The sequence below is a fragment of the Rhopilema esculentum genome, chromosome 21 (assembly GCF_057945365.1).
Source record: "Rhopilema esculentum isolate cy_ngs chromosome 21, ASM5794536v1, whole genome shotgun sequence".
In the NCBI taxonomy this organism is placed as follows: Eukaryota; Metazoa; Cnidaria; class Scyphozoa; order Rhizostomeae; family Rhizostomatidae; genus Rhopilema; species Rhopilema esculentum.
This window is the reverse complement of record NC_142835.1, coordinates 3,415,823-3,443,404: the sequence shown is the minus strand read 5'-3', so window position 1 is coordinate 3,443,404 and position 27,582 is coordinate 3,415,823. Positions and strand designations below refer to the sequence as shown.

The 27,582-nt window shown below is 35.4% G+C and overlaps 1 protein-coding gene across 1 annotated transcript; it reads right to left on the bottom strand.

The window, feature by feature from the left end:
* Positions 1-98: 98 nt before the first annotated feature.
* LOC135684452 (inactive ubiquitin carboxyl-terminal hydrolase MINDY-4B) lies at positions 99-27,192 on the bottom strand. The gene is made up of 18 exons (XM_065200026.2): positions 26,945-27,192; positions 25,137-25,161; positions 24,472-24,550; positions 16,827-17,029; positions 16,307-16,612; positions 14,916-15,026; positions 14,427-14,515; positions 12,332-12,430; positions 11,058-11,121; positions 10,355-10,420; positions 9,896-9,966; positions 9,326-9,386; positions 9,096-9,179; positions 7,905-7,988; positions 6,605-6,708; positions 4,050-4,138; positions 3,172-3,247; positions 99-2,111 (listed from the first exon to the last, which is right to left on the bottom strand). Exons 1-18 carry the CDS (start codon positions 26,983-26,985, stop codon positions 2,066-2,068), a joined length of 1,698 nt encoding a protein of 565 aa, XP_065056098.2. The 5' UTR covers positions 26,986-27,192; the 3' UTR covers positions 99-2,065.
* Between the last annotated feature and the right edge of the window lie 390 nt (positions 27,193-27,582).

The following is a 27,582-nucleotide window of genomic DNA, read 5'->3' as shown; positions in this document are numbered from 1 at the left end:
CGCCTCCTTCACATAAGTTAGAAAAAAAAGATGAAACAAAATCTGAAGAAAAAATTTATAAAAATTTCTTGTTCCCTACAATAAATTGCTTTCTCCAGGTTATAGGTCAGACTTAACCTACGTAGCCATTGAATAATTGAGCCACTGTCCATATCATTTTGCTAGAATATTGAGCTAGATTGCAGCAATGTAGCTAATGTTATCAAATGTAGATTTTCAAAGAAACGATGAACTCGATTCCAGCAAAGATACTGCAATAGCCAGATTTCAACAAATGTTTAACTTGAAATCAGAATACAGTATTCTAACCAAATAAGCACAAAAATAATTTCAGCCTGTTTTCCTTACAGAAGGTGTACAAGTAGATATTGGATGCACAGTTTCTAGTGTTCTAGTGTTGTTTGGCTTTAGCCTACACTGCTACCAATGTAAACTGAAAAACACCGACAAAATTACAAAAAATTAATGAAAAAAAACTTCTATTTGAAAGATTTTCTTGCAAGAATAATGTACATATAACACAACTCTAAGCTTATTATACAACCATACAAGAAACTCCAAACCCAATATTATCAAATTTATATTATTGAAAACTGTTACATCGATTCACGTCTGATGCATTGACAATAAGATCACGAATTCTAAAAAACTTCAATACAAAAGTTAGTACTATCCACAACATTATTTTGTCCTTTGTTATAAACCCAAAATAACGTCTTTCTTAGCTATAACGATGTACATATGGACGGAAATAGCAATCTAAACATGTTAAAGCCTTAAAAGGTAAACTGATTTACAACCATTCAATGGCCTGATTTGAGGAAAACAGGGTGCTTTGACTTTCCTAATGCTAAGATGGAAGTTTTCCTATTCACTGGGAAGATCAAACAGCGAGAAAAAAGGCTTTCAAACTCTAGCTCTACACTTCTAAAAATTCAAAAAACTTATTTTCCAGTTTAGCAATATGAATTTATACTAACAATCAAGCGATATCTAGGGAGGTAATTACCTCCAGACCCACCCGAGTTTCCGCAGCCCATTGCTGTACTTAGTAGGGACATCGCTAGTGAACAAAACGCTTCAGTTCATTGCATTTTTAAGCTAGTCTAAAATAGTCAAAGACTGATAGGCTTATAAAACACGACTCTGAAGAGCCTTAATAATCCTAAAAGGGTTCCAAAGCCTATGTCCAACAGGGGTGCACTTTTACTTTTGTACGATGAAAAGGAATCTTCAAATAATACGAACTGGGTATCTTGTTAAGGATTTCTGAACCCCTGAAAGATTTTTTGTAGATTTCCAGAAAATGAACAAATTTAAACAAAACTCAAATAGGCTTTTTAACCGTTTATGTGACACGAAAAATCAGCGCTCATTCTAAATTCAAAGCCTCCCCTGTTCAGCAAAACAGAATATTTCTAGGGCATTTCACTTGTGTGTGTTTCACTTGTGTCTCAACACTCAATTTTCTATGCATTTTAAAAGTATCTACATATTATAAAAGTATTTTCAATTCAATGACAAACTACAACAAAAATATAGAGGGAAACTCTCCAAAGCTTTTTCCAAGATGAAAAATACCTGACTATGTTTTAAAGAGAGAGGATTATTTCCCAACAACGAGCACGAGTTGATAATACAGTAGAAAACATAATATAAAACCTACATGTTTACAGTAACACTACCTTAGCTTTACAATATTCAGTTTTGAATATTTTGATTCGGAGGGGAAACTTTGACACGGGCCTCACAGTTAACCGACCCAAATTTTACTGGGTTCCAAGTCTTTAAGCCCAATATCGGTATGAATCTCGACCCTTTAAAGAAACAATGGATTTTTTGTATGAATGCATCAATCAGTTATATGATTCATTTGCTATGGACAGAGCGTTTTTTGACTACGGGCTTAGAGTTTTAGGGGCAAAGCTCAGCTAATAAAACCCTTAAAAATCGTTAAAAATTATGTGATGTTGTTTTGCAAAATGGTACCTCTTTGAACAAGCAGTAGATGGTCAATGTTTCAGGATTTGATTCGCAATGCTGTATCAATTACGCTGAACGAATTCTAAAAACGTTGATAATTGTTCCACTCGATAACACAATCTTGCCATCTACAGAAAAACAAGCAACGTAATAAATTAGTAAAGCATTCATAGCTGGTGTCAGTTATGAGTTGACAATGGCAAAATACCGTTCAGTCTGGAGCATTTATTCGATTGCCTGCGTTGGCACTGATATGTCCAGAATATGGAAAGATAAAATTGAGCACATAAAGACTAAGCTGGGGCAGAGGAATTCTATATCTGAACGGATTGCTGTCAAAATTGAAAGGCATGTCAAGGAAAACTGCTAATCTATAATGCAATACAAAGTATAGAATGTAGAACTTTGAAACAAACGTATTATCAACAGATTCAGGAAAACATCACGGCCCCATGGCCACTGGCCGGAGGAAGGTTGTAGAAACAAAGAGAAATTGAGGAAGGTAACCAAAAATTTGGAAACTTCAGGATGTTGAAAATTATCTTTAGACTTTGATTTCAAAATACAGCCACCAAAAAAAATTGAAAAACTCAGAATGAAATTCAAAAATCTCCTGCTTTTTTATGTGAGTATGTCTGCAGAACTACTTTGCACTTTAAAATTTAGGCATTAACTTTTTATAACTTAAATATTTGAATTATATGATTTTTCATTAATAAATGTAAGCATTCTACTCTACATCGGTTTCTAAAAATATTTATAATTGAAAATAAGCTACAAATTTCTAGTAAAAGTTTGAAAAAGCAGAGTTACCAGGAGTGGAGGTCAGGACTGGCTGCGTACCCCGTTTTCTAACCATGCTCAATTTAAACCCATTAAAATTAGGAACGTTTGATAGTAAGATTTTCTTGGCCGGAGGAAGGAACGTTTCTGGACTCTGATTATCAAAAGGATGTTAATTAAACCAATTATTCTCATTACTCCAGACAATTTGTTTCTTCCTTTGAGATAGAGGTGTAAATTTGGGCAAGGTGAATCACTGTACCAGAAATATAACCAAACAATGTATTTTTTAACAGAGAGGATTTCGAACAATGTAAATAGATCAAGTTGAAAAATCCATCTTCGTCAATAATCACAATTTTGTAGGTGTGTAAGTACAAGTGAACTTATATGCCGTTTACTTACTTTGTCCTGATAGTGTCTTCTAGCTCAGAGTTGAATTCGTACTCAGTTTCCTCTGGGTCAAAAGGACGCACTGTATCTGAAAACCAAAGGCATCATTGTAGTTTTCTGTCATAGTACACATCCATCACATCTTTAAGAAGTTTTCTTATTTGCAATATGTTTTAGACACGCCCTAATATGTATCTAACAACAAACCAAAACGTTCAACAAAATCGAACAAAATACAAGGTTGCCAAGTTTTGAAAAATAGCACCTGTGAGATTTCACGAGCGCAGCTAGTGAACAATGGATCCAGGGTCCAGGGTTGGGGGCAGAAGAATTCCGAAATTCAGTAGATCTGGAGTGCTCAAATGGCTTAAAATAAGACCATTAAGAATGCCTAAACATTTGTTCATTTCACATTTAAAACATGCCAGAAAAACACAGAGAACAAAAAATCTTACAGTGACGATTTGTGCTAAAATTTAAACGTTTGAAATCAATGTGGCAAAAAATATTAATATATCAACACGTTGCGCTAATATGTTTTTTAGAAATATCTAAAGTCAGATTGAGTAAAAGAGACTGAAGATGAAATTCCAAATGAAATCGTGTCTAAAGTATTACTTATTTTTGATAACTCCTTTTTATAATGTCCAAAGTTCTCAATGCTTTTCACTTTAATGGGTAGTCTGTTCCATATTACGCCTGCTCTGTGTTTAAATGCAGTTCTAGTTTTGTTCTAGACTTCTTTTACATTATCCCTAAGATTCATTGATCCTGATTTCGAGCGTTCTATCAAGTTCTATCAAGGATAACATAGCAGCAAATACAAAAACAAAATATTTACAAAAACATAAAATAAAATATGCGAAAGGTTGATGAATTATTTGACAAACCGATTGTTAGTCTGATATCTTCACGAGGGATCGACAGATGACGAGGCATTCTTCCGTGGTAGTAAAGATCAAATCTCCTCTCAAGCTTCCTTTGATAGACGAAAAAGTCCAAACATTAGTTGTTGTTGTTGTAATCTTATTTTAAATCGAAAATATAAATTTATTTTGTATTTAAGCTACACAACCGTTACTTGTCTAATTCGATTATTTACAAAATATACAAATTAAATTAACAATTTTTAATAGTTTTTAAATACAAATTTACAATAAAATCATTAAGTTTTGCATACGTTGCATGTACAGGTTGCCCCGTTCCAGTTTTTAGTTAATCTTTTGAATTGGATCAGATTTTCTACATATTTTATTTTCTGCGGTAAGCCATTCCAAATTTGTGGTCCGAGGGACCTGAGTCTGTTTGTACCGAAAGTTGTTTGGTTTGGCCTGTAGTGCTGCAAGTCTTGTGGACGACGTGAGGATCGATCAGAGGTTATTTGTTCGAAAATATTTTGCATGAATTTAGGACTTAACCTTTTTACAGTTTTGAAAATTTCAATACAGAGGTTCCTTTGCTGAATTTCATGAACTGTGCATTTTTGTGATTTGCAAAGCAGATCTCTATAAGATGAATCATGGTCATCGTAAAGGAATCGTAGGGCTCGTTCCTGTATTTTTTTGATCTTCTCCATAGATCTAGCCGAGGAGATGAACCACACTAAAGGGCAGTAGTTAAAGTTAGGGAAAAGAAAGCTTTGGACCAATACCTTTTTCTCATCAGAGCCAATGAAAGATTTAAGTCTTTTGAGCATATTTAGCTGGGTTGCTGCCTTTTTACAAAGTTCGGATATGTGAATGTCAAAATTAAGTTTGTGATCTATAGTTACGCCAAGCAACTTTACTGAAACTTCAGAATTTATAGTTTTTCCTTGAATAGAAATGTCCAATGGTACTTTTTTCATCCTTTCTGACGAGAAGAGCATGAAATTTGTCTGGGTTAGCAATCATTTCATTCTGATTGAGCCAGGTAAGGGCGATGCTTGCTTCTTTTTCCAAGACGTTAATTAATTAAGGCAGGTCTTTTGAAAAATATTTTAAAGTGTTGTCATCTGCGTAATTCACAAGAGAAGCCTTTTTAATGAAATAAAACAGGTCATTAATGCAGAAATTGAAAAGAATAGGGCCAAGGACTGATTTTTGCGGTACCCCCGATATAACAGATTGAAAATCACTGTAAGTATCATTTGTACGAACTGCTTGTAAGCGCTTTTTTAAATAGGAGTAAATAAGGACTAGAGAACTTTCATCAAAACCATAAGCATGAAGTTTTGCAATAAGAAGGTCATGCGGAATACAGTTGAAGGCCTTTAATAAATCCATCATCCATTAGTTATTTTAAACTTGCACGAGGAACCGTTAGAATAGAAGTAAGGACAGTTAACCTTTCTTTATTCGTGAAATAAGAGTAGGAGGTGGTTCACAGAAGCTTTTCAACAAAAGGGCCTAGTTGTCCAACAGAGGGGCTTAAGCATTTCAAATACAATTGAATTGTATCATAACCAATACTAAACTGCGTAACAAGCTCTCCTTGTTTCAACAAAGCTAATTCCATTAAAAGTGAATGGCGGGGGGGGGGGGGGTTAAAATACTAATATTTCTCCAATGGCATGGCCCTGGAGGGAAACAATGGGGAGAATGCACCTTTGACTATGAACAGTAGCTTGTATCTCAGATCTTTAAAAAATGTGGTAATCGATGACAAGCATAATGAACATCGAAAACAAATTTATTTGCTTGCATGTGCCAGGGCAGTTCCCAAATACTGAGCGGTAAGCTGCTCCCTCTTGCTGCCCTACCAATTAAAACTTAAAACCATTGCTTCGCCCCTCCACTGATGGGCCCTTTCCGTCCTATATCACTTGTTTTTCTAAATAATATGCTAGCAATGTGGACCCTTTTAGATGTTTCTCCCTACCAGATAAGATCGACAAAAATGCGTTGACATTTGCAGAAAAATGCAGCAACATTTGGTCATCATAGGCATTACATGCATAGAAGGGTTATCATCAGCACAAGTTGCTGGCCTACGACAAGCGACTTGTTATTTTAACAGTTGAGGATATTGATGACAGTTAATGAAAAGCTAAGTCTCACTTGAAAGGGAACTAGGATAAATGTTTCGACATTTTTCATTATCTGCAAAACGAAACGTAATGCGGTAAAACCTGCGTATAAGCAGACATATACCGCAACCCTAATATAAGGCTTGAAATGTCGGGGAGATACATTTTTGGCTTGTTTTAATCATTAACTGGCAGCTATGCGGTGTGTTTTACTACATAACATCCCTAAAGTTGACACACGGATAACACATGTCTTTCCGATTGTTTGTACACAAACATTCTTTGTGTCGATATTCACTTTCAAGTTACTCAAATTGAACTTGGGGGTATGAACTCCGCACATAGGCCGCCTTCCCCTAATATCAGGGCGTAAGACGAGGAAGACGAACGACATACACGCAGGGTATTGCAGTATACCTAAAAACCATTCATACAAACCAATCACTCAAAAGCTGTCTCTTTCTGCAGCATAGAACACCAGCCTTTTCACTTGTAAAAACCACCCAAATAGGAAAAACAGGAGTCTTCAGCATACTTCCAACCTTTAAAAATAAGTAATGATGCGAATCAATGTTACAAAAAAAGAAGGTATATTAAAACCTATTTTGGAGGCCTACAAGCAAGGAGATACGAGCATTTCCATTAATTACGCTTTCTTAATTTTTCTTTATTTACTATAGTTGGACGTAGAAGAGCTTCACGTTTGAGAACTCCACCGTGATAAAAGCTCCCTTGTTCATGACAGCATAGGCGACTTTCTCTTTTGCCATCATTTTTCAGATATTTTTTGGTTTTCTCGATACTGTTTGACAGGCAGAGTATGTATAATCAAAACAGCTTTAATCAGAGAGTCCGGAACACATTTTAGGGTGGGAAGGGGGGTTTTCTTCTCTAGACAGGTTGCCAAGCTTATATGGTAGCTTTTCTATCATTGGTTTTGATCCCACAATATTAATATCACATTTCAGCAAAATAGTGAGGGGGTAGCAACCCCCCCCCCCCATCTCCCGACTTCGGCGTGCCTGGAAATGGGAGACAAAAGTGAAATGCATGAGGTGCTTTGGGCTGATCAATCGGATAATGCCGAAAAGCGACATTGTTTAGAATTAAAATAGCTATTTGTCCTGGTGGGGAGGGGTCAGTCAATGTTGTGTCGTATCTGAAGGCTAGGCAGATGAGTCAAAGTCTTCAGAGTTTAAATTTAACTGAATCTGATATCTAAGAGAAAGGATGACTTACGAGAAAAGAATTTGTAAAAATTGTAACATTGCAAGATAATGTAGCTGGGAAATTTCTTGTAAACGTTTATTTTCTTGTAAACGAACTGAGATTCTATATATTGTTTGATATCCGTGATATCTATATAAAATTTGATATCCGTGAGTTTATAGCAGATAGAAAGAAAAGCAGATATTTTAGGGTTGATTTACATAAAGCTCGCTGGGAGTATTTTGACAAATCAGTTTTCAGATGATCAGTCAACTCCCCGTAAAACCGTTACCTTTGCAATGATTTATATCATAGGAGACATTACTGACACATATCTGTGCGACGTGAAAGTTTCGTTAGCCACCCGCTCTAATTTAAGACTGGATACAATTTTTAGAAAAAAGGACAAGATGCAATAATGATGTACCCCTATCATTTCTCTCGCATGGAGTAACCAGTTTGCAATTGTTACAGCTAACACTCGGGAAAAAAAATTAATAGTTGCCTTTCTGATAAAGCGTCAAGATACCGTAATATTTTTTGGATTTTCAACTTCCTGGTAAGATAAGAATCCGATTTCGCATCGTTTGGATATTCCATGGCAGATTTCTGTCTGAAGAGAAAGAAAATGTCAATATGAATACATGAAAGGTGAAAGGAGAGCATATGGGATCAACAATTTTGAAGGCAAGTTAATCTTTATTCATAATAAGACCGTTTGATACAGACCACGGTGGGTAGCTAAGATTAAACTGAAGTTATGATTGCAGGGGCGGCGTCTAGAAATTCAAAGTGTGTGTGGGGGGGGGGGGGCTCCAGTTGATAGCTTTATTAGACTAAAAAGGCATTATTTGAAAAACGCACTAAATGCTTCACGATATTTTATGCCTATGATTTTATGGGGCAATCGTTATGCTTATGGTACATTGGATTAGCCGGCGATAAGTTGTCGGAGGTCCTAGGTATATGGGAAAGAAGAGACTTTTCTGCGAGCGAGGCCAGCAGAAAATTTTTGCGACCATACCCTTTAGATTACCCTGGGTACCAGACTCTCTATTCATTTATATACATAGTGAGTCTGGTACCAAGGGTACCTTTAGATAAGCTTAAAATACATTTCAGAATATTTCTTGTAGTTATTTTCTTTCAATTATTCAAAACATTTTGCTATTTCTAAGGCATGCTTTTAAAACGTTACGTTTGATTAATTCCAGTCTTAAAATGGAATTAATTACTTTATAAGGCCCCATAGACCTGTTGTTTATTGGAAATAAAGCAATAACTGGATTTATCGCACTTTCATTTTCTTTCTTTTTCTTTTATTCTTTTTTTTTCTTAAAAAAGCTTTATGATGAAGCCCCCCCCAGACCCCCCTCTCTGGCGCCGCCAAAGGATTGTATTCATAGGAAACTTTCACATAACGGCAGCGAGATATAGATATAGACACGCTCAAGGCCAAGCTAGAGACCTAAGCCCGCAATTTAATTGGCATTTACTTTATTAAGGTGGCAACATGAAAGGTTGTATGAAAGAACAGTTGAAAAATAAAAGAAATAGGAAGTATGACAGAACTGTTAAAATGTAGATTGTTTTTATTTCCAATCAAGTCTAACAAATAAATGCAAAATTTCACCCCAACCCCCCCCCCCCCCATCCAACCGTGAAATCTGAAACAAAATTTTGGTTCAAAGGTAGTCATCAAAACAATGATACTACAAACCTTTCCAATTTCATTCTTTATTTCTTTGTTATTGTTAAAAACATTTGGGGCGGCTTTGCCAGTAAGGAACAGGTTTGAAAGAGCCTAAAACCGATGAAAAAATGAAATAAGGAAACATTTGGAGAAAGGCAGATGTGAAATGGTCCTAATAAAAAGTCACTGGCAAGTGTTTTGTGACTGACCTATCAATGGAATTAACCGATGTTTGAGTAACGATACAAAAAACAAACCTGTGAGCAGGTTCCTTGTTGTACCAAACAATTATACGTGCTATTAATGTCCTCGTTTACCCTGGCAAATGAGAAAGTCGTAGTAAAAGATCAGATATCAATGGTAATCCAATTATTCCTTTGAGAAAAAGACAAATTCTTCTGTTTTTTTCAAAAGGCTAAAACCATGGTTTGATCAAATTTTCTGTCCGACTACTGCTACTTTACCCTGGGTACCAGACTCACGATATATAATCACCCCAAATCTCGACCCATTTCACTTTAACGCGGTTTGTTGAAAAGGTGTATTTGGATGGGTAGAAGCAATAATCATTATTTAAGTTCAATTGTATCAGCATGATAATAATTTGTACTGGAATATATCATTCCCAACGTTTTTACCTTATAAATACCATTACGGGGAAATAAGCACTTGTGTCCTCGGACTAACCCTCCACCCAACAACTAACATCCATTCTTGCTGTTAAAATTGATAGGAAGTTTGGAATGATACTAGATACAATTCAAAGTCACTAATATTCACAAACAAAACAATAAAATGACTTAAAAAATGCATAGTTAAACACCTACCCTTCTACTGTTCTTGACATGATTAAAGAATAAATCAACAAAATGCATCCTGGTTGTCGTTCCCTCTCTAACTGAAGATTAGAAAACAAAGATTAGAAGATAGAAGCAGCGAATCGTCCATGTTTAACAACTCTAAGACTTTAGGAATAAATTGTTGTTACTGCTCAAGTGCTGATTGCAATTACGTGAAATTTAAATGCTTAAGGTTGAATTGTGAGACGTATAGATCACATAACCTTAATGATAAAGGGTCTATCGTTGTTAGGAAGAACTACAGTTATCAAACGATTGTAAACATAATTTATTATTTGAATTTGACTAAATCTTCTTTTCGCTGATAGACCGGAAGCTTCTCTAAATATTTCATAAAGTTTAGCACAACAAACAATCAAATTTATGCAACATATTTGTTTTCCTTTGTGCAGAAAATTCATAAGATTTTATTCAAGTGCGACTTACAAACTTAAGATTCCTTTCAATAAACGTCTGAAGGTCTTCTTTCTTGCGAAATTCATATAGCTGCAGCTAAAACACAATCATAGCTCGAGAATATTGGGAAAACTATCTTGACAAAAAGAAGGGAAGGATTCAGTCCATTTTATTTATCAAAACTTTCTTTTGGCTTAACGATTTATATATGCATTGTGTGTCCAAAAAATAAATTTACGGGACTAATTCCTACAACTTAATAACGTAATTTGAAACAAATTGTCTAGGCAATTTATTTACGGTAAGTCAAAAAGGATGCTGAAGAGATCGGAGAGGACTCCCAAAAGGGTAAAGGGAAAGGATAGGAAAGTATAATTCTGTGTGATCATAATTATCTAGCGCAATGTATTGAAAATCTTTATCTAGTGAGATATGCTCATCTTTTCAAAAAAATAATCTCTATTACTGACATAAAGTGTTGTAAAAAGTTGCCTTTCTGATGATGCCTACTTTTGCCTCTCGGTCTCAATCCAGTACCAAACTCCCCACTTAAAAGAGGCTGGCCTCAGCTAATCCCTTGAGTCATTGTTCATAGCACGTAAATAGGTGAGGTAGCATTTTTATGATAGCAAGTTAGAACTGCTTTGTCTTGTTTCCTGGATAAACAGCCTACAGTTTGAGAAGTACTCTGGGTTCATATGATTTAAGCTGGGTCTCTTAATATAAAGCATACCCTTTCTATCAGACCATCCAATTTTAAATCGATTGAGCTGAAAGCATCTTTGGAACAGGTTGGTCTGGAAAAGGAAAATTGATATGAATTGGTTTCTAACTTCAATTAAATGAATTAAATGATTTCCTTGTAATAAATATCCTAGAAAAATGCAATCTAACAGGAATGGATAATTTTGAAATGATTACCTGGTTATACAGCATTAAGAAAACCAAAGGAAAAAGTTATCTTTCCAGACGCAATAGGCAATATAATATTAGTGTTAATAACTAGGTCGATTAAAGAATAAATAAATCTGCTTGTTTAATGTTCTCATGTATGAAGAATGTTGCCACATGCTTTTATCATAAACGTCAAAAACCCTTGCATTTTTGCACAATTACTTGTTAAGTCTCATCATCGTTAAATGGCGTCCACTCGAATGATGACCACAGAACAAATCATTCAAAATTTTTCAGATATTGATTTCTCGATACAAAACCCTGCAAATTAATCTAGATACCATTGTCATTAAAAGATTTTTTCTTTGAACCCGCATCGACATAATGGAACAGGGGCCAATTGCAGTGTGGTTCACTAAGGATATCCCAATCAATGTAGTTAATTTCAACAAAATGACATGTACCGTGATTTTTCTATAACACATCTTCCTATGTGGTTTTCATTCATCCTTCTTAACTTCTTCCTCTTTGAACCGCGGAGCATATATCAGACTGAGGGGGCTAAAGCAATTTGTTGGAGGGAGCTAACAACGCGAAAAACCAAGAGCAAGGCAATTTTTGTATGGTTTTAAGTACATTTTGCAAATTTTCAGGGAAATAGCCCCCCTTTTTCCTTTCTGATCTTCCGTAGGATTTCACCGATCTTTCCTGACTTGGGTTTCACTGCTACCTTGCTTTCTCCTTCATCATTTGGCATCACATTATCAAAATCAAACTAAGCTATCTGTTCTAGTGTGATGTTATTGCCATCATGATTGGGAATCATCTCCATCATTCAAGCCCAGATTTTTAAGAATGAAAGGGCTGTGGCAAGTGAGTGCATTTTATAGCTCACTTCTTAAAAGTTAGCATTGAACACTGCAATACTGCTTTGAGAGACACAAAATGTCAATGACATATGATACCTGAAAAATGTATTTAAGACCCCTATACAAACAGCTCTCTATTTAATGTTGAGGAATTTTTGTTAACAAAAACATTTGTGTTGGGAGAAAGGTGAAGCATTCCTTTGTCCTTCATGTATCAATGAAAGATCGAGAAGAGACAACTCACAAGCAAACGACGGCTTTCTGCTGCATCCCAGCTTGCCAAAGCATGTCCACAATCGCCAAAACCAGACAATATTTGTAACATTCCCCATTCTTTTTTGAGCTGATAGAAAAAACAATATTTTTGAATCATTTGTGTGAAAATTCGTTATACTTTGTGATACCAGCTATCCTTACGCCTTGCAAGTTCAGCAAAACCATAATAAGTTCCGTACATGGTAACAATAAATTGATTATCTAAATGATATTTTATAATTGAATACTCCAGATACATGGGATCGACGGACGGTACAGAAAAGTCGGAAAACGAACCCTGTACAGGCAACTAGTCCTGTGGCTGGTCCTGATATATCGATAAGCGCTAAGCTGAGAGTAGCAACTTAATATTGTCGTGTTATACACACCAAAGCGTGATCTATCTATACTGGATACGGGATGAAGTACTTGTTAACAGCACTCTTTAATACAAGAAGTAAAGAAATCTAGAGAAGGGAAGAGTTGCTTCAACCGATCAAGGTACCATTCTAACTGAAACCTTCAATGGTTAATACTGAGGTACAGTGGCGAAGCCAAAGGTCCTGCTGGTCCTGCTGAGCAGGACCAAGAATTTCCAAAGATAAGACTTACTGTAAACAATAAACAATTTCTTCTTTGCAAAAAGGAAGTTTCAAATTCTTTTTGATAAACAGTCCCCAGTTCCGCCAGCTGATACAGGCATCCCGTGCTAATCTCAAGGTCCTGTTCTCTTCTACGGCAGCCCTGTATTTTGGTCCTGCTCATAACTATGATACCCTATGTTTGGTCCTGCTTCACAATGGGCTTTTGTGAATTTAGTCCTGCTTCACAATAGTCTAGAACAAAGAGCAGTCCTGCTCAATCTCGGGAGCAGGACCTCGTCGAAATGACCATCATAACATTTCGTAAGTAGTTGTGATTTGATTGGTCGAGGGTTTACCTACGTAGGTCAAAGAGCATTGTTTTGAAAACCTTTGGTCCTGCTATTTCTGAGAGCAGGACTGCAAGAATTGCCCTGTGCATTCTCGTTCTGCTATGGAGGCCAGTTCAAGTATTATGGCGAGGCGATGTGAATGCGGATTTTCTGCTTGCTTTGACAATACCAATGATATTATTATTGACAGCAAAACTTGCCTCAGTTGAGCTGCATAAATTTTACTTGTAACAAGACAGAGTCCAAAGTTCGCAAGAAAGAAATGTAAATAACAAGAATTGGCTGTATGAGGCACTCTGATTTCGGCCTTTGCACGATCGTTTGAGGCACGGTATATCATGGTGGCCTAAATAAAATTTTCTTAGACTTGGACAAGGACGATGAAAGCATAATTGAATTTACTGTTGTGTGATTGAAAGTTTTGAGTTGGAGAATAAACCAATTTCAGCGGAATTTGCATTTTTCTACCTGAATTGTTTTCTCGTCTAATGGTTTATCTAATAAAGTTGTTTTCATTGATAATGCGACACATTATTCGATTGTACCTCTCTTTATCAGCTGCAGAATAATTGTTCTGCAGAATATGTGAACTTGCCCCTACAGACTTTAAACTCTGTTGTTTATTAAAATTATTTTAATAGAGTATCTAGATTGGTCAGGTTTATATTATGTGTGGAATACCACAAATATATGATAAGCAACTTCAAATGCCACCCCTACCCCCCTTTTATCGTCAAATTTAATTATCACCAATTTGAACTTTTACTTCAGCTGTAGAGGCTTACTACAATTTAACATATATTTGTTTGAAAAGTAAGCACCCTAAAGCACGTCTTTAAGTATGGGTTTATTTTTGAAAAGATAGACATCGATTTAAAATTTGCTTTTCACTGAATTTAAGAAAAAATTCATCTGCAAAATAGAATTTTTGTCCATAGGCTTTTCCAATTGAATAAGGGCGTGGCCCTGTCCATATAGCAGGACCAACAATTTTTGGCTAGCTTCGCCACTGCTGAGGTACAGCTGAAAATGGGGTCTATAATATGTTGCAAGATAGCATTCCAACTCTACTTCTCTTGTTATGCAACTGGATATATATAAAGGAAAAATCACTCCAAAGAAGAAGAAGCTGTAATAGATTTAGCAATACCTTATGCCTGCTTCACTCAGTTTCTCGTCGAATAAAAAATGCTTCAGGACATAAGCCTGGACGAATGAAATTAGTTTCTCCGTAGGTCCCTGTAATAAATCAAATTTTCCCTGATAAATATCATTGATTACCATTGATCTTCTGTTCAGTTAAAGCAGTGGAAATGTTGTTTATGGAGAATTCTGAAAAGATTACTTATGAACCATTAATCTTTCAGCGATTAAACTATTTATTTTATGAGTAGATGTGAAGCAAAAACTCAAGGTGAAATGAAACTATGCAAGGACAGAGTGAAGATAAGGTGATTGATTTGTGATTAAGTAATTATGTCATATGCAAACTTGTACACATATCATTTCAAATGTTTGTTTTGACAAACCACGTGTGAAATATAAGAAACAAATATCAATTAGAATCTTCTTTCGGAAGAGGAATGGATGTCTATTTGATAAAATCAAGGGGAAAAATGTTTGCTTCAAGGGTTCTTACCTTTGGAAAGGCCATTGAATAGCTTCCTGCCTTCTCGAGACGTATGGGAACTCTAGTCCAGTCCTCGTTGAATGTAGTGGTCACATCTCCAAAGAGAAGGAACCGCAAATTCTAGGGGGAAAATACGACTTAATTCATAACTATGAACAAGTTATGTTTTTGGTATGTATTTGTAAGGGTCACTTTTAATATAGGTTTGACTGCTAGTTGTTTAATCTTCATTCAGTTATGTTCTAGTTATTATCCTCATTCCTTTTGCATTACCATTGATAGTTCCATGCGATAACACTATAAAAGCTTGTCACCTGGCAGGTTTTACAACAGAGTATGCAACAATAAACAACATTTAGATCGGTTAAAGACGATGCCTAACGACGTAAGACTTGCAGAAATAATTGTCAACAACAATTGAAAGCCAAACTTTTTCAAAAAAAGTAACTGTAAACTAACATTGACATCCAAAGGCGTTTCTCGATAAATTTAACTCGATAGCTTATGAAATTTGAAAAGATGTGACTGCTCTGAACGTATTAAAGTATTCTAAATTTTCAAGAAATTCAATTATAACAGGCTGAGAGATATCTATTGTATAATAATTATTTAATTCTTGCTTTTGATATTGTTTAATTCTTGCTTTTGATATTGCTCATCTAGGCATTCAGAGAACAAAATAAACAGTGAAAAATCTTTTTTGAGAAAAGATAAATATTCTGACATGAAGAGGAAACGTTAAAAAGTATATGGCATATAAAGATCATATATGTTATATGTTACATATGAATATATGTTTTAAATGAGTGTGTCATAATCTGCTTTGTGCTTCGTTTTTGCCTCAAATCTGCTTTATCACTTATATGGATAATTGGCCTGAGTCCCAGACTCCAATAATTTTAGTTTGGGGTCTGGAACTTAGGCTAATAAATTATGTGCATAATTAATACTTGCATTTATTTAGATCAATTACTGCCATTTCAAGTATTGATTAAAAATCTCGCTGTTTAATGATAAGAAAATAATAATAGCATTCATACTGCGAATCTTTCTCCTTTAATTCTGGATCATTTTTTGTTTATTTATATTGTCCTGCTTACTTTTTGTTATATTGTTAGCATAGAGTTCACAAACGAAAACAAATTCATCATGATTTTGTGGTCAATATTGATGCTAAATGTATTTTATCCACAAACAAACAATAAAATGAATGATTATTTTTATAGATAAATTAGCATCACAGAATGCGACTAGATGAATGAAGTGGGCAATGGGAACGGATTTGTTTTAAGCACAAATAGATAAAAGCTGGTAGGTTAAAACAGTATGCAAGTGTAAATTTGACAGGTTGCCAGTTTGGAACATGGAACTGAATACAATAATTAACCAATTGATTTTACCTTAGCTTCTTCAAGTGTAATTCCCTTCCCTGTGATGGCATCAGTCAGGTAAACTTCCTGGTTATCTTCAGTAAGCTTATTCTCCTCATCGTATGTCCTTCCTTCGATTTGGAGATTTCTATTAACATCGTTACTGACTGTTTGTTTGTCGATTGTTGTTGTGAGCGACTCGAGAGACTCAATGTTGTTGTGATTTTGCTCACTCTCTGGCTTTTTGAGCAATGGCTCTTTAACATCGTGATCCTTTATCCAATCAGAGCTTTCTTCTTGAGTTTCGATGCTAAAAAATCCTTTGCGCTGTTCAAGCTACGAGAAATATAAATCCTTGGTTATCAAACTTGAAATTAAGGTAAATTGTACAAAGAAGATATTAAAATTATCTCACCAAGTCATATTGTCACATCATATTGTGCGACACGCAAGCTAGAATATGCATTTGCATGCAAATTCAAAATAGTTGTAACCCATTTTAAAATTGAGATCCTTAAGAGCATGCAAAAAACAAAATATTGTATCTTGCCTTTTCAACTTTTTTGGGAGCAGCTTCGTAAAGCATAGGTTTTTTGAAGAAAGAGACTTGCTTGGGGTCGCCATTCTGCTTCTCACTTACAACCGATGGTACGCTTGCTTTCTTGGTTGCTTCCTGGTTTGTTATTGTTCTATGTTGCTGCCCATTATCTGTAACCTCGCTCTGTTCATGTTGATTATCGATTCTGGAATGATCTATAACAAGAAAAAGGGAAAACAGGGACGTTAATCAACAGAAATGTTTGGAGGTTCATTTCTTTCTGAACTGAGAAAATTCTCGGCATGAGCTTTATGTAAAAACAACTTTCTCTGATGCAAATTCAAACTCTGAAGAATTCAAATTCTGTCATAGCAAAAGTTGCCGTCTACAGTGTTACGAAGCTTTGGTGATGATGGCCGATGGGAGTTTTTGTTTTAAAATTTATCGAGTTTGTCGGAAAATTTGGGTAAAAAGTTTTAAATATTTGTCATTCACCGGCAAATAACTGTTTCTCGTGGGTTTTTGCTGAAATTTGTTGGAAAATTTGTCATATTTTCCCGATGACGCCCCTAATGATGCCATACTATGCATCCCCATTCTGTTTCACAACAGGTACTAGGTGGTAAGGATCAAAACAAATTGAGGATATAAATAGCTTGAGACTATGAAGATAAAGAAAGGGCCACATTTGTGGTTACGGAAAGACATGAACACCAAACAAATATTCGCGACTCATTGTAAACAACAATTTATCAAAAACATTGAACTTGTGGTAGTATTTTGTCCGTATAGAGGCTGAAGCGTAAATAAAGTACTGTTGGTCAGTAAGATTCGGAGAAGTTGCAGCCGGGCGACACCTGGGCACAAGCCCCCTTTGTCTAGGAAGGTGTAGTGATGACATATTTTTAGCAAATTCAGAAGAAAAGAAAATGTATAATCTAAAGTTTAAGTCGCCAGCCTAGTGCCATGTAATGTTTTCTTTTTCGTCACAACTTTTTATAGGCAACAGGGATTGATGAAGATACACCAATTTTCAGTACGAAATGAAACGAGAGGCAATTATCAGTAGGCCTACTCAGTGTTTCTAAAGAATTTTTTAATTTCGATGTCATTTTGTACGAAATTTGGGGACCTTCAATCAAATTCTTATGCTGAGCAAAAGCTTATATTCTTAATATTCTAGTACTTCAATTCCCTACTGAAGATGTGAGACTTTTGAAATTAGGGTTTAAGACTTTGTGAGATGCCTGAATGACTTTTATTTTCTGCATCTAGAGTTCTATTCACCATCGATCACACCAAAGAACAGTCGCAAAATCTCAGAATTCTGCAATTAGTTAAATTTTAGTTATTATTATTGTTATTATAGCTATTTTAGTTATTTTAGTTTTAAAAATTCAACTCTGTCTTAATCTATTGCGTACTGAAGAAGTTTCTTGATGTGTTCTGAAGCTCCTGCACTTTGGGAAGTTTCTTTTATATAAAAAGGTTGGTGTTCACAAATTTGTTCAACGGGTATATCTTTCCTTGTTAGCCTCTGCAATGTTTTAAACTTGAAAGAGTGCAATATATCTTTATCCGTAGAAGGACTTATATGCACGTAGGCATCAATTATAAAATTGATCAAAATGATTTAGAAATTTCAAAAATCTTTAATATGATTAACGGAGTCACCAGCTTGTCAATAAAAAAACAGGTAATGCCATTAATTGAAAAAACCAGCAAAAACGTTTTTCTTCACAAACATAGAAGTGCAAAACAGCGCTTTAGAAAAGCTTTAGAAAGGGTTTAGAAAATCTCTGTCGTCAAAGTAATATCACTTTGCTTTTTTGATTAAGCGTTTATAGGAAAAGGTCAGATTTTATTTACAGATTGCGATAAAATGTGCTAAGACGGCGTTGTCCATGAAAAGACATTCACGACTCTTAAATTACAAATAAGGGGCTCAACGCTCTGAAAATTTTAATGAAAATACAACGTACATACAGGGCCAGCTCCACCGGGGGGCCAGGGTGGCCATGGCCCCCACTTTTTTGCGAAATAAGTAGTTTTATAGTTTTAAAGCAGTAGTATAAGGGGTAAGAAGCCTTGGCCCCCTACTTTTTTAGCCTTGCCCCCCCCCCACTTTAAAATTCGCGGGCTCTGACACAGAGTGGAAAGTGATAACGTCATATCAATACATATTGAGAGTTTTGGATTTTAACCATTTACTCTCAACTTAAATCATGAAAAAGTCCTACGTGCAAGAGCCTGCAAGAAAGCAGTGGAATGTAACTTACTAGAAAGCAGTGGACTGATAAACAGCAAGATGAGCCTATTTAACTCCCCATCAAATCACTGTAACTTTTGGTTTTAAACGGTCTTTTTGAAGACTTGATGATAAAAATTCACAATTTCAAAATAATGTTTGCAAGGCGTCTACTATGTTAAACAAACAATAGGCATTCACATTGATATAGCATGCAACTTTGAGAGACAATTAACAAGCTTGCAACAAAACAACAGAAAGAGGCAAAGAAGTTTTTGATGATACCATTTTTCAACAAACAATGTCTTTATTTGCTTTGGAAAACATATCGTGGTTATTGGTTGAAGCAGGGCCTATTTTAGTGCGGTTTTTCCCACATTTTGTGGTCTTGGAAATCCAAAATGTGGTCTTGGAAATTCAAAATTGTGGAATGGGTCTTTCGCTCAACAAGAGCGAAAAATGTTACAGACAATCAGCTTTTTGCTCTCAAATGGTGTAAAAGCCAATCTAGCGACAGTAACAAAAATGGCGGCCAAACAGCCACCAAGTTGATTTCTGAAACCTGAAATAATTTAAACTGGTCAGCCTACTCTAAGGCCCCCAATAACTGGACTCCCCCCATTATTAATTTTTCAAAAATCTTATAGCCCCCTGCTCTTATTAGAACCCCCCGCGTTTTAAATTTTTTGGCGTGTCCTTCAATATTAAAATAAGTATGAATTATATATAGAGCTTCTAGCAATGTTAACCTTTAACTACTGTTACCGTCGGAGTCCATAAAGAATAGGCTATAATAGAAACATATTTGTAATCGTGTAATGTTGAGTATTTTTTGTTTTACACGAATAAAAAAAACGCTTTCTACGGCAACGGTCGATACTTTGCTTCATATACAGCCTTCTTTTCTTAAAGTGTGGTCTTGGAAAATTTCCATAAAATATACGGCCCTGGGTTGAAGTCTAGCAGCAGGGACAGAAATGTTAGAGACGCCTTTTAAATTCCACAGTATCAAGTTTCAGCCTTTAGCAGTAAAGTAGAGAATAACTATTAGCCAATAGGATACCATCTGATTCTTGCTGTATTGTTATATCGTGCCATGTGGCAGGGTGTGTCTAAACATTTCGTAACAGCACTTGAAGTCTGCTTGAATCAACGCAAAACTGTAGGAAATTTGATTCTCTTATCAAAGAGATCATAAAAGGACTGCCCACATACCCTACGTAAGAACTAGCACACAAAAGGGCACCTGCCTACAGTGTGGGCACAACTTCTCTAAATTGAAACAATGATTGTGAATCAAGATTTTTCTTTCATTTAATCGTTTGAATTATTCTCAAGATCCTAGCTTGCAAACATTAAAATTCAATCAGATCACAACCTGAAGCCATCAATTGCATCTGCCATCTACGTAAAAAGTCGAGAACCTATTCTGGTCTTGCGGAAAGGCAAGGGTCATGAAAGAAAATGGGACTTTAAACATATAGTAACATAAAGCTTTATAAAGGTGAGAGAATTTGCAAATATATATTTGAACAATTTTTTTGCGGTACAGAATTTGAAAATGGCTTTGAAAAAAGCAAACATTTTACAACATACTAAAAGCTTTTCGTCTGACACTCCTCAGAGCATAAAACGTCAGAATCAGGGTCCGAAAGAACACGATGAAAAATATATACCCAAGTAAAGCTTTTTCATCGTGTTCTTTCGGACCCTGATTCTGACGTTTTATGCTCTGAGGAGTGTCAGACGAAAAGCTTTTAGTATGTTGTAAAATGTTTGCTTTTTTCAAATATATATTTACATATCTATTAAGTAATAGGAATAAAGCGGCAAACGATGTTATTAGTTAACACACTTTTGTGTCTTAATCAAACACTGCATCACCACCGATTTTACTTGGGTTTGTTCCTGAATCTGCAGGTATGGGGATCAAGAATATTAAGGTTCGCGTGTCATAGCCCCATACTGCCAGGGCTTCGCTATTTCTTATTCAATGCTATTTCTTATTCAATGCTCTCTAAACAAAAGTTTTCGCAGTTCTGTAGTTGCTGCGGAGAGTGGATGTGACACTCCAAGCTTAGTATCCCACTAGCAAATACAGGGTCAGACAATAATGTGGCGCTCTGGTTGACGATAAAATCACTCAGTTGACTTTTTAAACCTTGTAGTTACGACAAAAACTGTGACTTCGAAAAAACCATTATTGATCATCGCAAAAAACCAAGTTTAAATCTGTATGCTTGTGCATAAGTTTTCTTTTTTCGCCACGTCAAAATTCATGGCCAAACCGACCAAAAATCTTGCTGTTCCCAGACAATTTTGCTAAAACTTTGATGCAAACTGACCAAAAGCTGCCCCAAGCCCCCCGAATGAAGTGTTTCATATTTTTCAAGGGTCCTTGACCAAAAGGGGATTAAAAGGAGCACCCGAAAAACAGGACCATGTTTTTAATAGTTCACTCACGTTCACGCTGTTTCAAGGCTTTTTAGAACTTCTATAAATTATAGCTTTATACAAATTAATTCTAACTACATTGAAATCATTTCTGTCTTAACTCCACCCTAAAATCCAACATTACCGAGATTTAAGCAAATTCACAGAGGAAGGTTTCTGCCAAGATTTGCTGGCAGCACCTTTTAATCTTTGTGAATATGAACAAGATGGTAATCAAGCATTCAATAGTTTTCAAGATATTTTAGTAGCATTGTTAACAAACACGCCCCTCCTAAATCCAAAATAGTTCGAGCAAACAGTAAGCGTCTTACCAAAATTCATCAAAAAGCAATAATGATACGCACACAAATATTTATAATAAATATAGAACTAAAGAAAATTCTCAAAAGTATAAAGAACAGCGAAATCATTGTGCAAATCTTCGTCAACGTGTTAAGTTCAATTACTTTACAAAAATCTGTCAAGAAGGCATGCCAGATTCAGAAACATTTTCGAAAAAATTAAAATCACATATTTTCACTGAAGGTCAAGGCGATTCAGAAATCACAATTTCTGAGAATGATTGTCTTATTAGTGATCCACAGACAGTTGCTGAGATTCTGAATACCCATTTTGTTAGCATTGGTCAAACTACAAGTTCAATCCATAAAGGACGGACTGAGAATTTAACAATAACTGAAATGATAGGATACTTTAAAGAGCATTCAAGCATAAAAACAATCAACAACTTCCTAACAAATAACTCAACCTAAAGCTTTAAACCGATCACCAAAGAAAGCCTAAGACAAATAATGGTGAAGCTAAATCACAAAAAAGCACACGGGGAAGATATGATAAATTCAAAATTCCTAGAGATCTCAGATGATATCATCCTATAACCCCTCTTGAACATCATAAATAAATGCATTATTCAAGGAACTTTTCCAAACTTCTTAAAAAAGGCTATAGCCTCACCTGTCTATAAGAAAAAAGATTCTTTTAATAAGGAAAATTATAGACCAATAATTCTACTAACGACACTTTCAAAGGTATTTGAAAAAGCAATAGAGCTTCAACTTTCTCCATTTCTTAAAGAAAAATTTTCGAAATTCTTATGCGCATATAGAAAACAGTTTTCTTCATGCGCATATAGAAAACATATTGGCGCTGTCCTTATGGATTTGTCAAAAGCTTTTGACTGTCTACCAAAAAACCTACTTTTAGCAAAATTACATGCCTGTGGTGTAGATAGAAATCCTCTTTTACTTATACAAAACTACCTGTCTAATAGAAAGCAAAGGGTCAAAATGAAAGGTCATTACAGCTCCTGAGGTAAACTTGGACAAGGAGTGCCACCGGGATCAATACTTGGACCTCTACTTTTCAATATTTTCCTAAATGATATTTTTACAGCCTTACTGAAGGGTCTTTATGTAATTTTCCTGAAGTATGTCTTGATTGGTTTAAATCTAATGAAATGATTGCAAATCCCTCTAAATTTCAAGCTATCATAATCGGCAGCAAAGATAAATGCATAAATGAGTTTGAAATTGACCAAAAATTTGCAATTAAAATAGAGAACAACGTTACTTTGCTTGGTGTTCAGATTGATGAAAATTTAAAGTTTGATGCTCATATCGATAAGATCTGTAAAAAAGCAGCTAAACAGTTAAATTCTTTAAAAAGATTGGAAAGTTTAATGGCTGACAGAGAAAAAAGATAATTATGAATTCATTTATACTATGTCACTTCAATTATTGTCCATTGATATGGATGCTATGTGGAAAAGGAAGTCAAGATAAGCTAGAAAAAATTAACGAGAGAGCATTAAGACTAGCCTATTCGGACTATTCATCTTCGTACAAAGATTTACTTGCTATCTCAAAGGAAACTACCATACATGTCCAATCAGTTAGAATTTTAGCGCTCAAAGTTTATAAACACTTAAAAACCTTAATCCTGTTTTCATGAAAGACTATTTTGTACCCAAAACAACAGGTCATAACCTTAGACTGCAAAACCCCCTTGACATTCCAAAAGCCAGAACTACCAACAATGGTATCAAATCATTAAGTTTTCAAGGGCCTAAAATCTGAAATTCACTCCCGTAATCAATAAAGACAGCATAAAATACTAGACAATTTAAGAATTTGATCAAAACTTGGTTCCTTGAAAACAAGTGCGCATGCTCGTTTTGCAGTCAATTTATCAAGCTAGGTTTGCAGTTGCGCTCTTTTGTTGAAGTAACAAACTACGTACGTCATAGAGCAAGCATTAAGACGTTTAGTTTAGATAGATTCTTGGTAAAAGACTGATGCCGAGGTTCACTCTTTTGTGGGCACAAATCTTCAAATAAAGGTAATAGCTCGTTTTCAAGCTAATTTTTCAATATCTAAAGAAGATGCTTGAAACACTGCAAACACTGGTGTACATTGCCCTTCTAGACAAAGGGGTGAAGGTTATTGAAGTAAAAGTTACCGAGGAAGAGATACCCTAGATGAAAACAAGTCAGTCCCTATTTTACACTTGTCTTTAGGTTATTTTACCGACCAACTAAAGATTATATTGCATCCTTAGTTACAATGCCATCGGAACGAAATTCATATTGGATGGGGGGTGGGGCTCCCCATTATAGTATTTCTCATTCAGTTCACTGCAGGGACGCCGGAACGACCAAGGGGCAGAGGTGGGCTTGAGAAAAAGAGCATTTGAAAAATTAATTCTCAGCTACCAACAATTCTTTCGTAACTGTCAATTTCTTTCAATCTTCTGTCAGTATCTTAAAAATCTGCTGGATTTTGGCATAAGAAATTTCTTGACAAGTTTCGAGAAATGTCGTCATAGATAAGGCACTACAGTCAGGATTTCATATGAATCTCATGGATATCCTACAAAAGGCCAGCATTGAGGGCACATTAGCCCCAATTGCCCCCATTGTTAGAAAACGAAATTAAGGTAACAAATTGAAGGTTTTACCTTTTTCATTGATTTCGTCAGTTACTTCTTCAAGAACATCTTCAAGTTGAAGTGCTGGGTTAATGATGTCACCTGGAAACTGTTTCATAAAAGATATCAATTATAAGAAATCTCAAAGGAACAAAAGAAATCATTAGTGTGTAGATTGTTATCAAACATTCGGATATATATTTATCAAAATGAACATTCAGTTGTTCCACTGATCTGCTAACAAGTAAAAAAAATAATGGAGGGGCTAGGGGGACACTGCCCTCGTCACCCAATTTGACATGACATAAAGCAAAAATTTACCCCAAAAATCAAATCAAAATGTTCGTAGTGAAAAATAGAAGATAAATGGCCCCTCAAGCAATTTACTATGCTTGCCCAACCACTGAATGCTTATCTCTGTTGACGGCCAAGGATACCACACTTAGAAAGCTCAAGATTCCCTATGTCTCAAAAAAAAGAAAAGCAGTGGCATCCAAGAACAATACACAGTGAGTCTTTTGCAGGAGAATTGCACATTAGAGTCTTGGTATGGCACACAACAATTGCAAGATCCTTTGGTATACTAAAAGGTATGAGGGGGGATATCAAAATCTGAATGGTTTTTTGAAAAAATGTGATGCTTAAACCTTTTTCAAATATTTATACTGCACCTTTTATAAATTAGAGGTACTCACTTTTTCTGGAACTTTTGATGCTTTGCTACAAAAACATGCAATAAAAAATAAAAAATTAAAACCATGAAAAGTGACAGCTCAGTAATGCCTAATTAGAGAAGAGAGGTCAAGTTCATTTTTTGGCAATTTCAGTACCTGTTTCCCTTCCTTATGATCTCCCACCTTATCATTGGGGTATACCAGATAAGAAAAAAGCATATGTAAACACAACAAACTGTTGAATATTCTCATTTATGAAGCTTGGTTTCCACCATGAGTTGATGTGAGATGTGAGTTAATTTGAGGAAATTATGTGATCTTAGAATGGTCTGAAAATTATCTCATTGTGGAAGCGCTCGTTGAAAATTATTTCATGAAAACTAACTAGCGTTAGCCTATGTTTTCTCATGAACCTGGAAACAAAATTCTTTAATTTCAATTTTTTTTACCTTGAGATAACTTTGTATCAATAGTTTATGTGGGAGGGGAATGTGCAATCATTTGCATTGATGCTCTTACACAATCCATTTGCACTGAACATTACTTTAGAGCAAACCAGGCTAGTTTGCACCTAGGAAATCTGGGCCTAGGCAAGGCTATTTTGGCCTAGTTTCTGTGGGTAGAGAGTATCTTATCAACACACTAGCACCATTGCATTGCATAAAATAAAACCAGAAAGCTTGTGTCATATTACCTTTGAAAGGAGGCAGCTAGAAGTTTGTAAGGATATATGCCATGGTAGAACTTACCTAAGACAATCTATTTTCTTCAAAATGAAGTTTGTTGCACATCTTCTTTTCAACACTTCACCTTACATTTCTCCCTCCCCCCTTTCGATTGCCTATGCTAACGATGGTCCAGAAACTGTTTAGCAGGGGCGGCGCCAAGAAATTCAAAGTAAGGGGGCTCTAGTTGATAACATTATTAGACTAAAAAACCAACTTTTGAAAAATGCACTTAAATGCTTCACGATATTTTATGCCTATGATTTTATGGGGGCACTCGTTATGCTGGCAGCAGTAAATCGGAAGGTGGGCGAGAGGTTGTCAGGGGCCTTAGGTATATCCAAAGTGGAGGCTTCCTTGCGAGCAAAGAGAGCAAACAATTTTTGCAATCACGCCCTCTAGTCAAGCTAAAAATACATTTCAGAATACTCCTTGCGGTCCTTTCTTGCAAATATTTTGCTATCTTTAAGGCATGGTTTTTTACGTTTGATTAATTCCAGTCTTAAAATGAAATTGATTACTTTATGGTGCACCATAGACCCCGGCTTATTCCTTTAAAATAAAGCAATACTGTAAAAGGCTTTATCGCACTATTCTATTTCTTTCCTATTCTTTTTATTCTTTTAAAAACACTTTTTTGCAAAAAAGGTGCGGGGGGCTGGAGCCGCGCCCATGTTCAGTAGAATTACATTTTGAAATCCAACTTCATACAAAGGTCCTTTAAAAAGCTAAAATCATTACAATTACAGCAATCTATAAAGACTAAACGAGGAATTTCTGCAGGAGGTGCTCAAGAGCTAAACTAATCGAGGAACAAAGCACTGTGTTAAAAAACGACTATTGAATTTGCAAATGTTGTAAACAAATGATTTGGGACTGCTACATTTTGTATCGTATGAAGATTTTAAGAAAAGCAAACTCTTTGGTCAAAGGATCTACGACAAATATTTGGTAATCAGATATTTTTTGTGGAGCAGATGCAATTTTATTTTAGTTCGATCTTGATGACGGAAGTCATAATAAGACTAGGCTTATCCGGGCTGGAGAGAAGTCACTTATTTTGGTGAAAAATTTGCTGCGAAAGTAGAAAAAATCTATAAATACCTTTTATCGAAAACTTTGTCCCAGCTATCGAAGTCATTCATAATTTCCCCTCGTACGGAAATTCAACTTAGGCCTGACTTAACCATTTTGTGGCTGTTGTTGCATTTCGTTATTTCCATAGCAACGACGTAGAAATCATTCGAGCCATGTTCTTGTCAAATGATCTTGACATGACTCGATCTTGACCAGGATATCAAAGAGAGAAAGACTACCATCTGTAAACAAAATAAATGCCAAACAAAGAGGATATTTAAAACCTTCATATAAACGCTACTTTATCAATTTTCGCATTGGGATCAGGAATCTGAAAATATAAAAATTATTGATTTTTGATTTTCTTAGAAAACTGTTTTCGTTTTCAGCGTTCTAATGTCCGACCACATTTGAGTGAAAATGCAGAGTGAAGAGATTCGATTACAAATAGGGTCTCCGGAGGGGAAGGAGGTTTTGGTAAACAAGGGGTAAATAAGTTAGATGCCTTAATTTTTTATTTTTCTTTCATAGTTAAAAAAAATTTAAATTTGAAAACGTTTTCACGTTGAGTTTTGATCACGATAGAGTTTTGTTTTTATTTAAATGCGAAAAACAAATCGTGATTTTGGGAAAGCTAGCGCTTTCGACCATTGACTTTTTTGCTT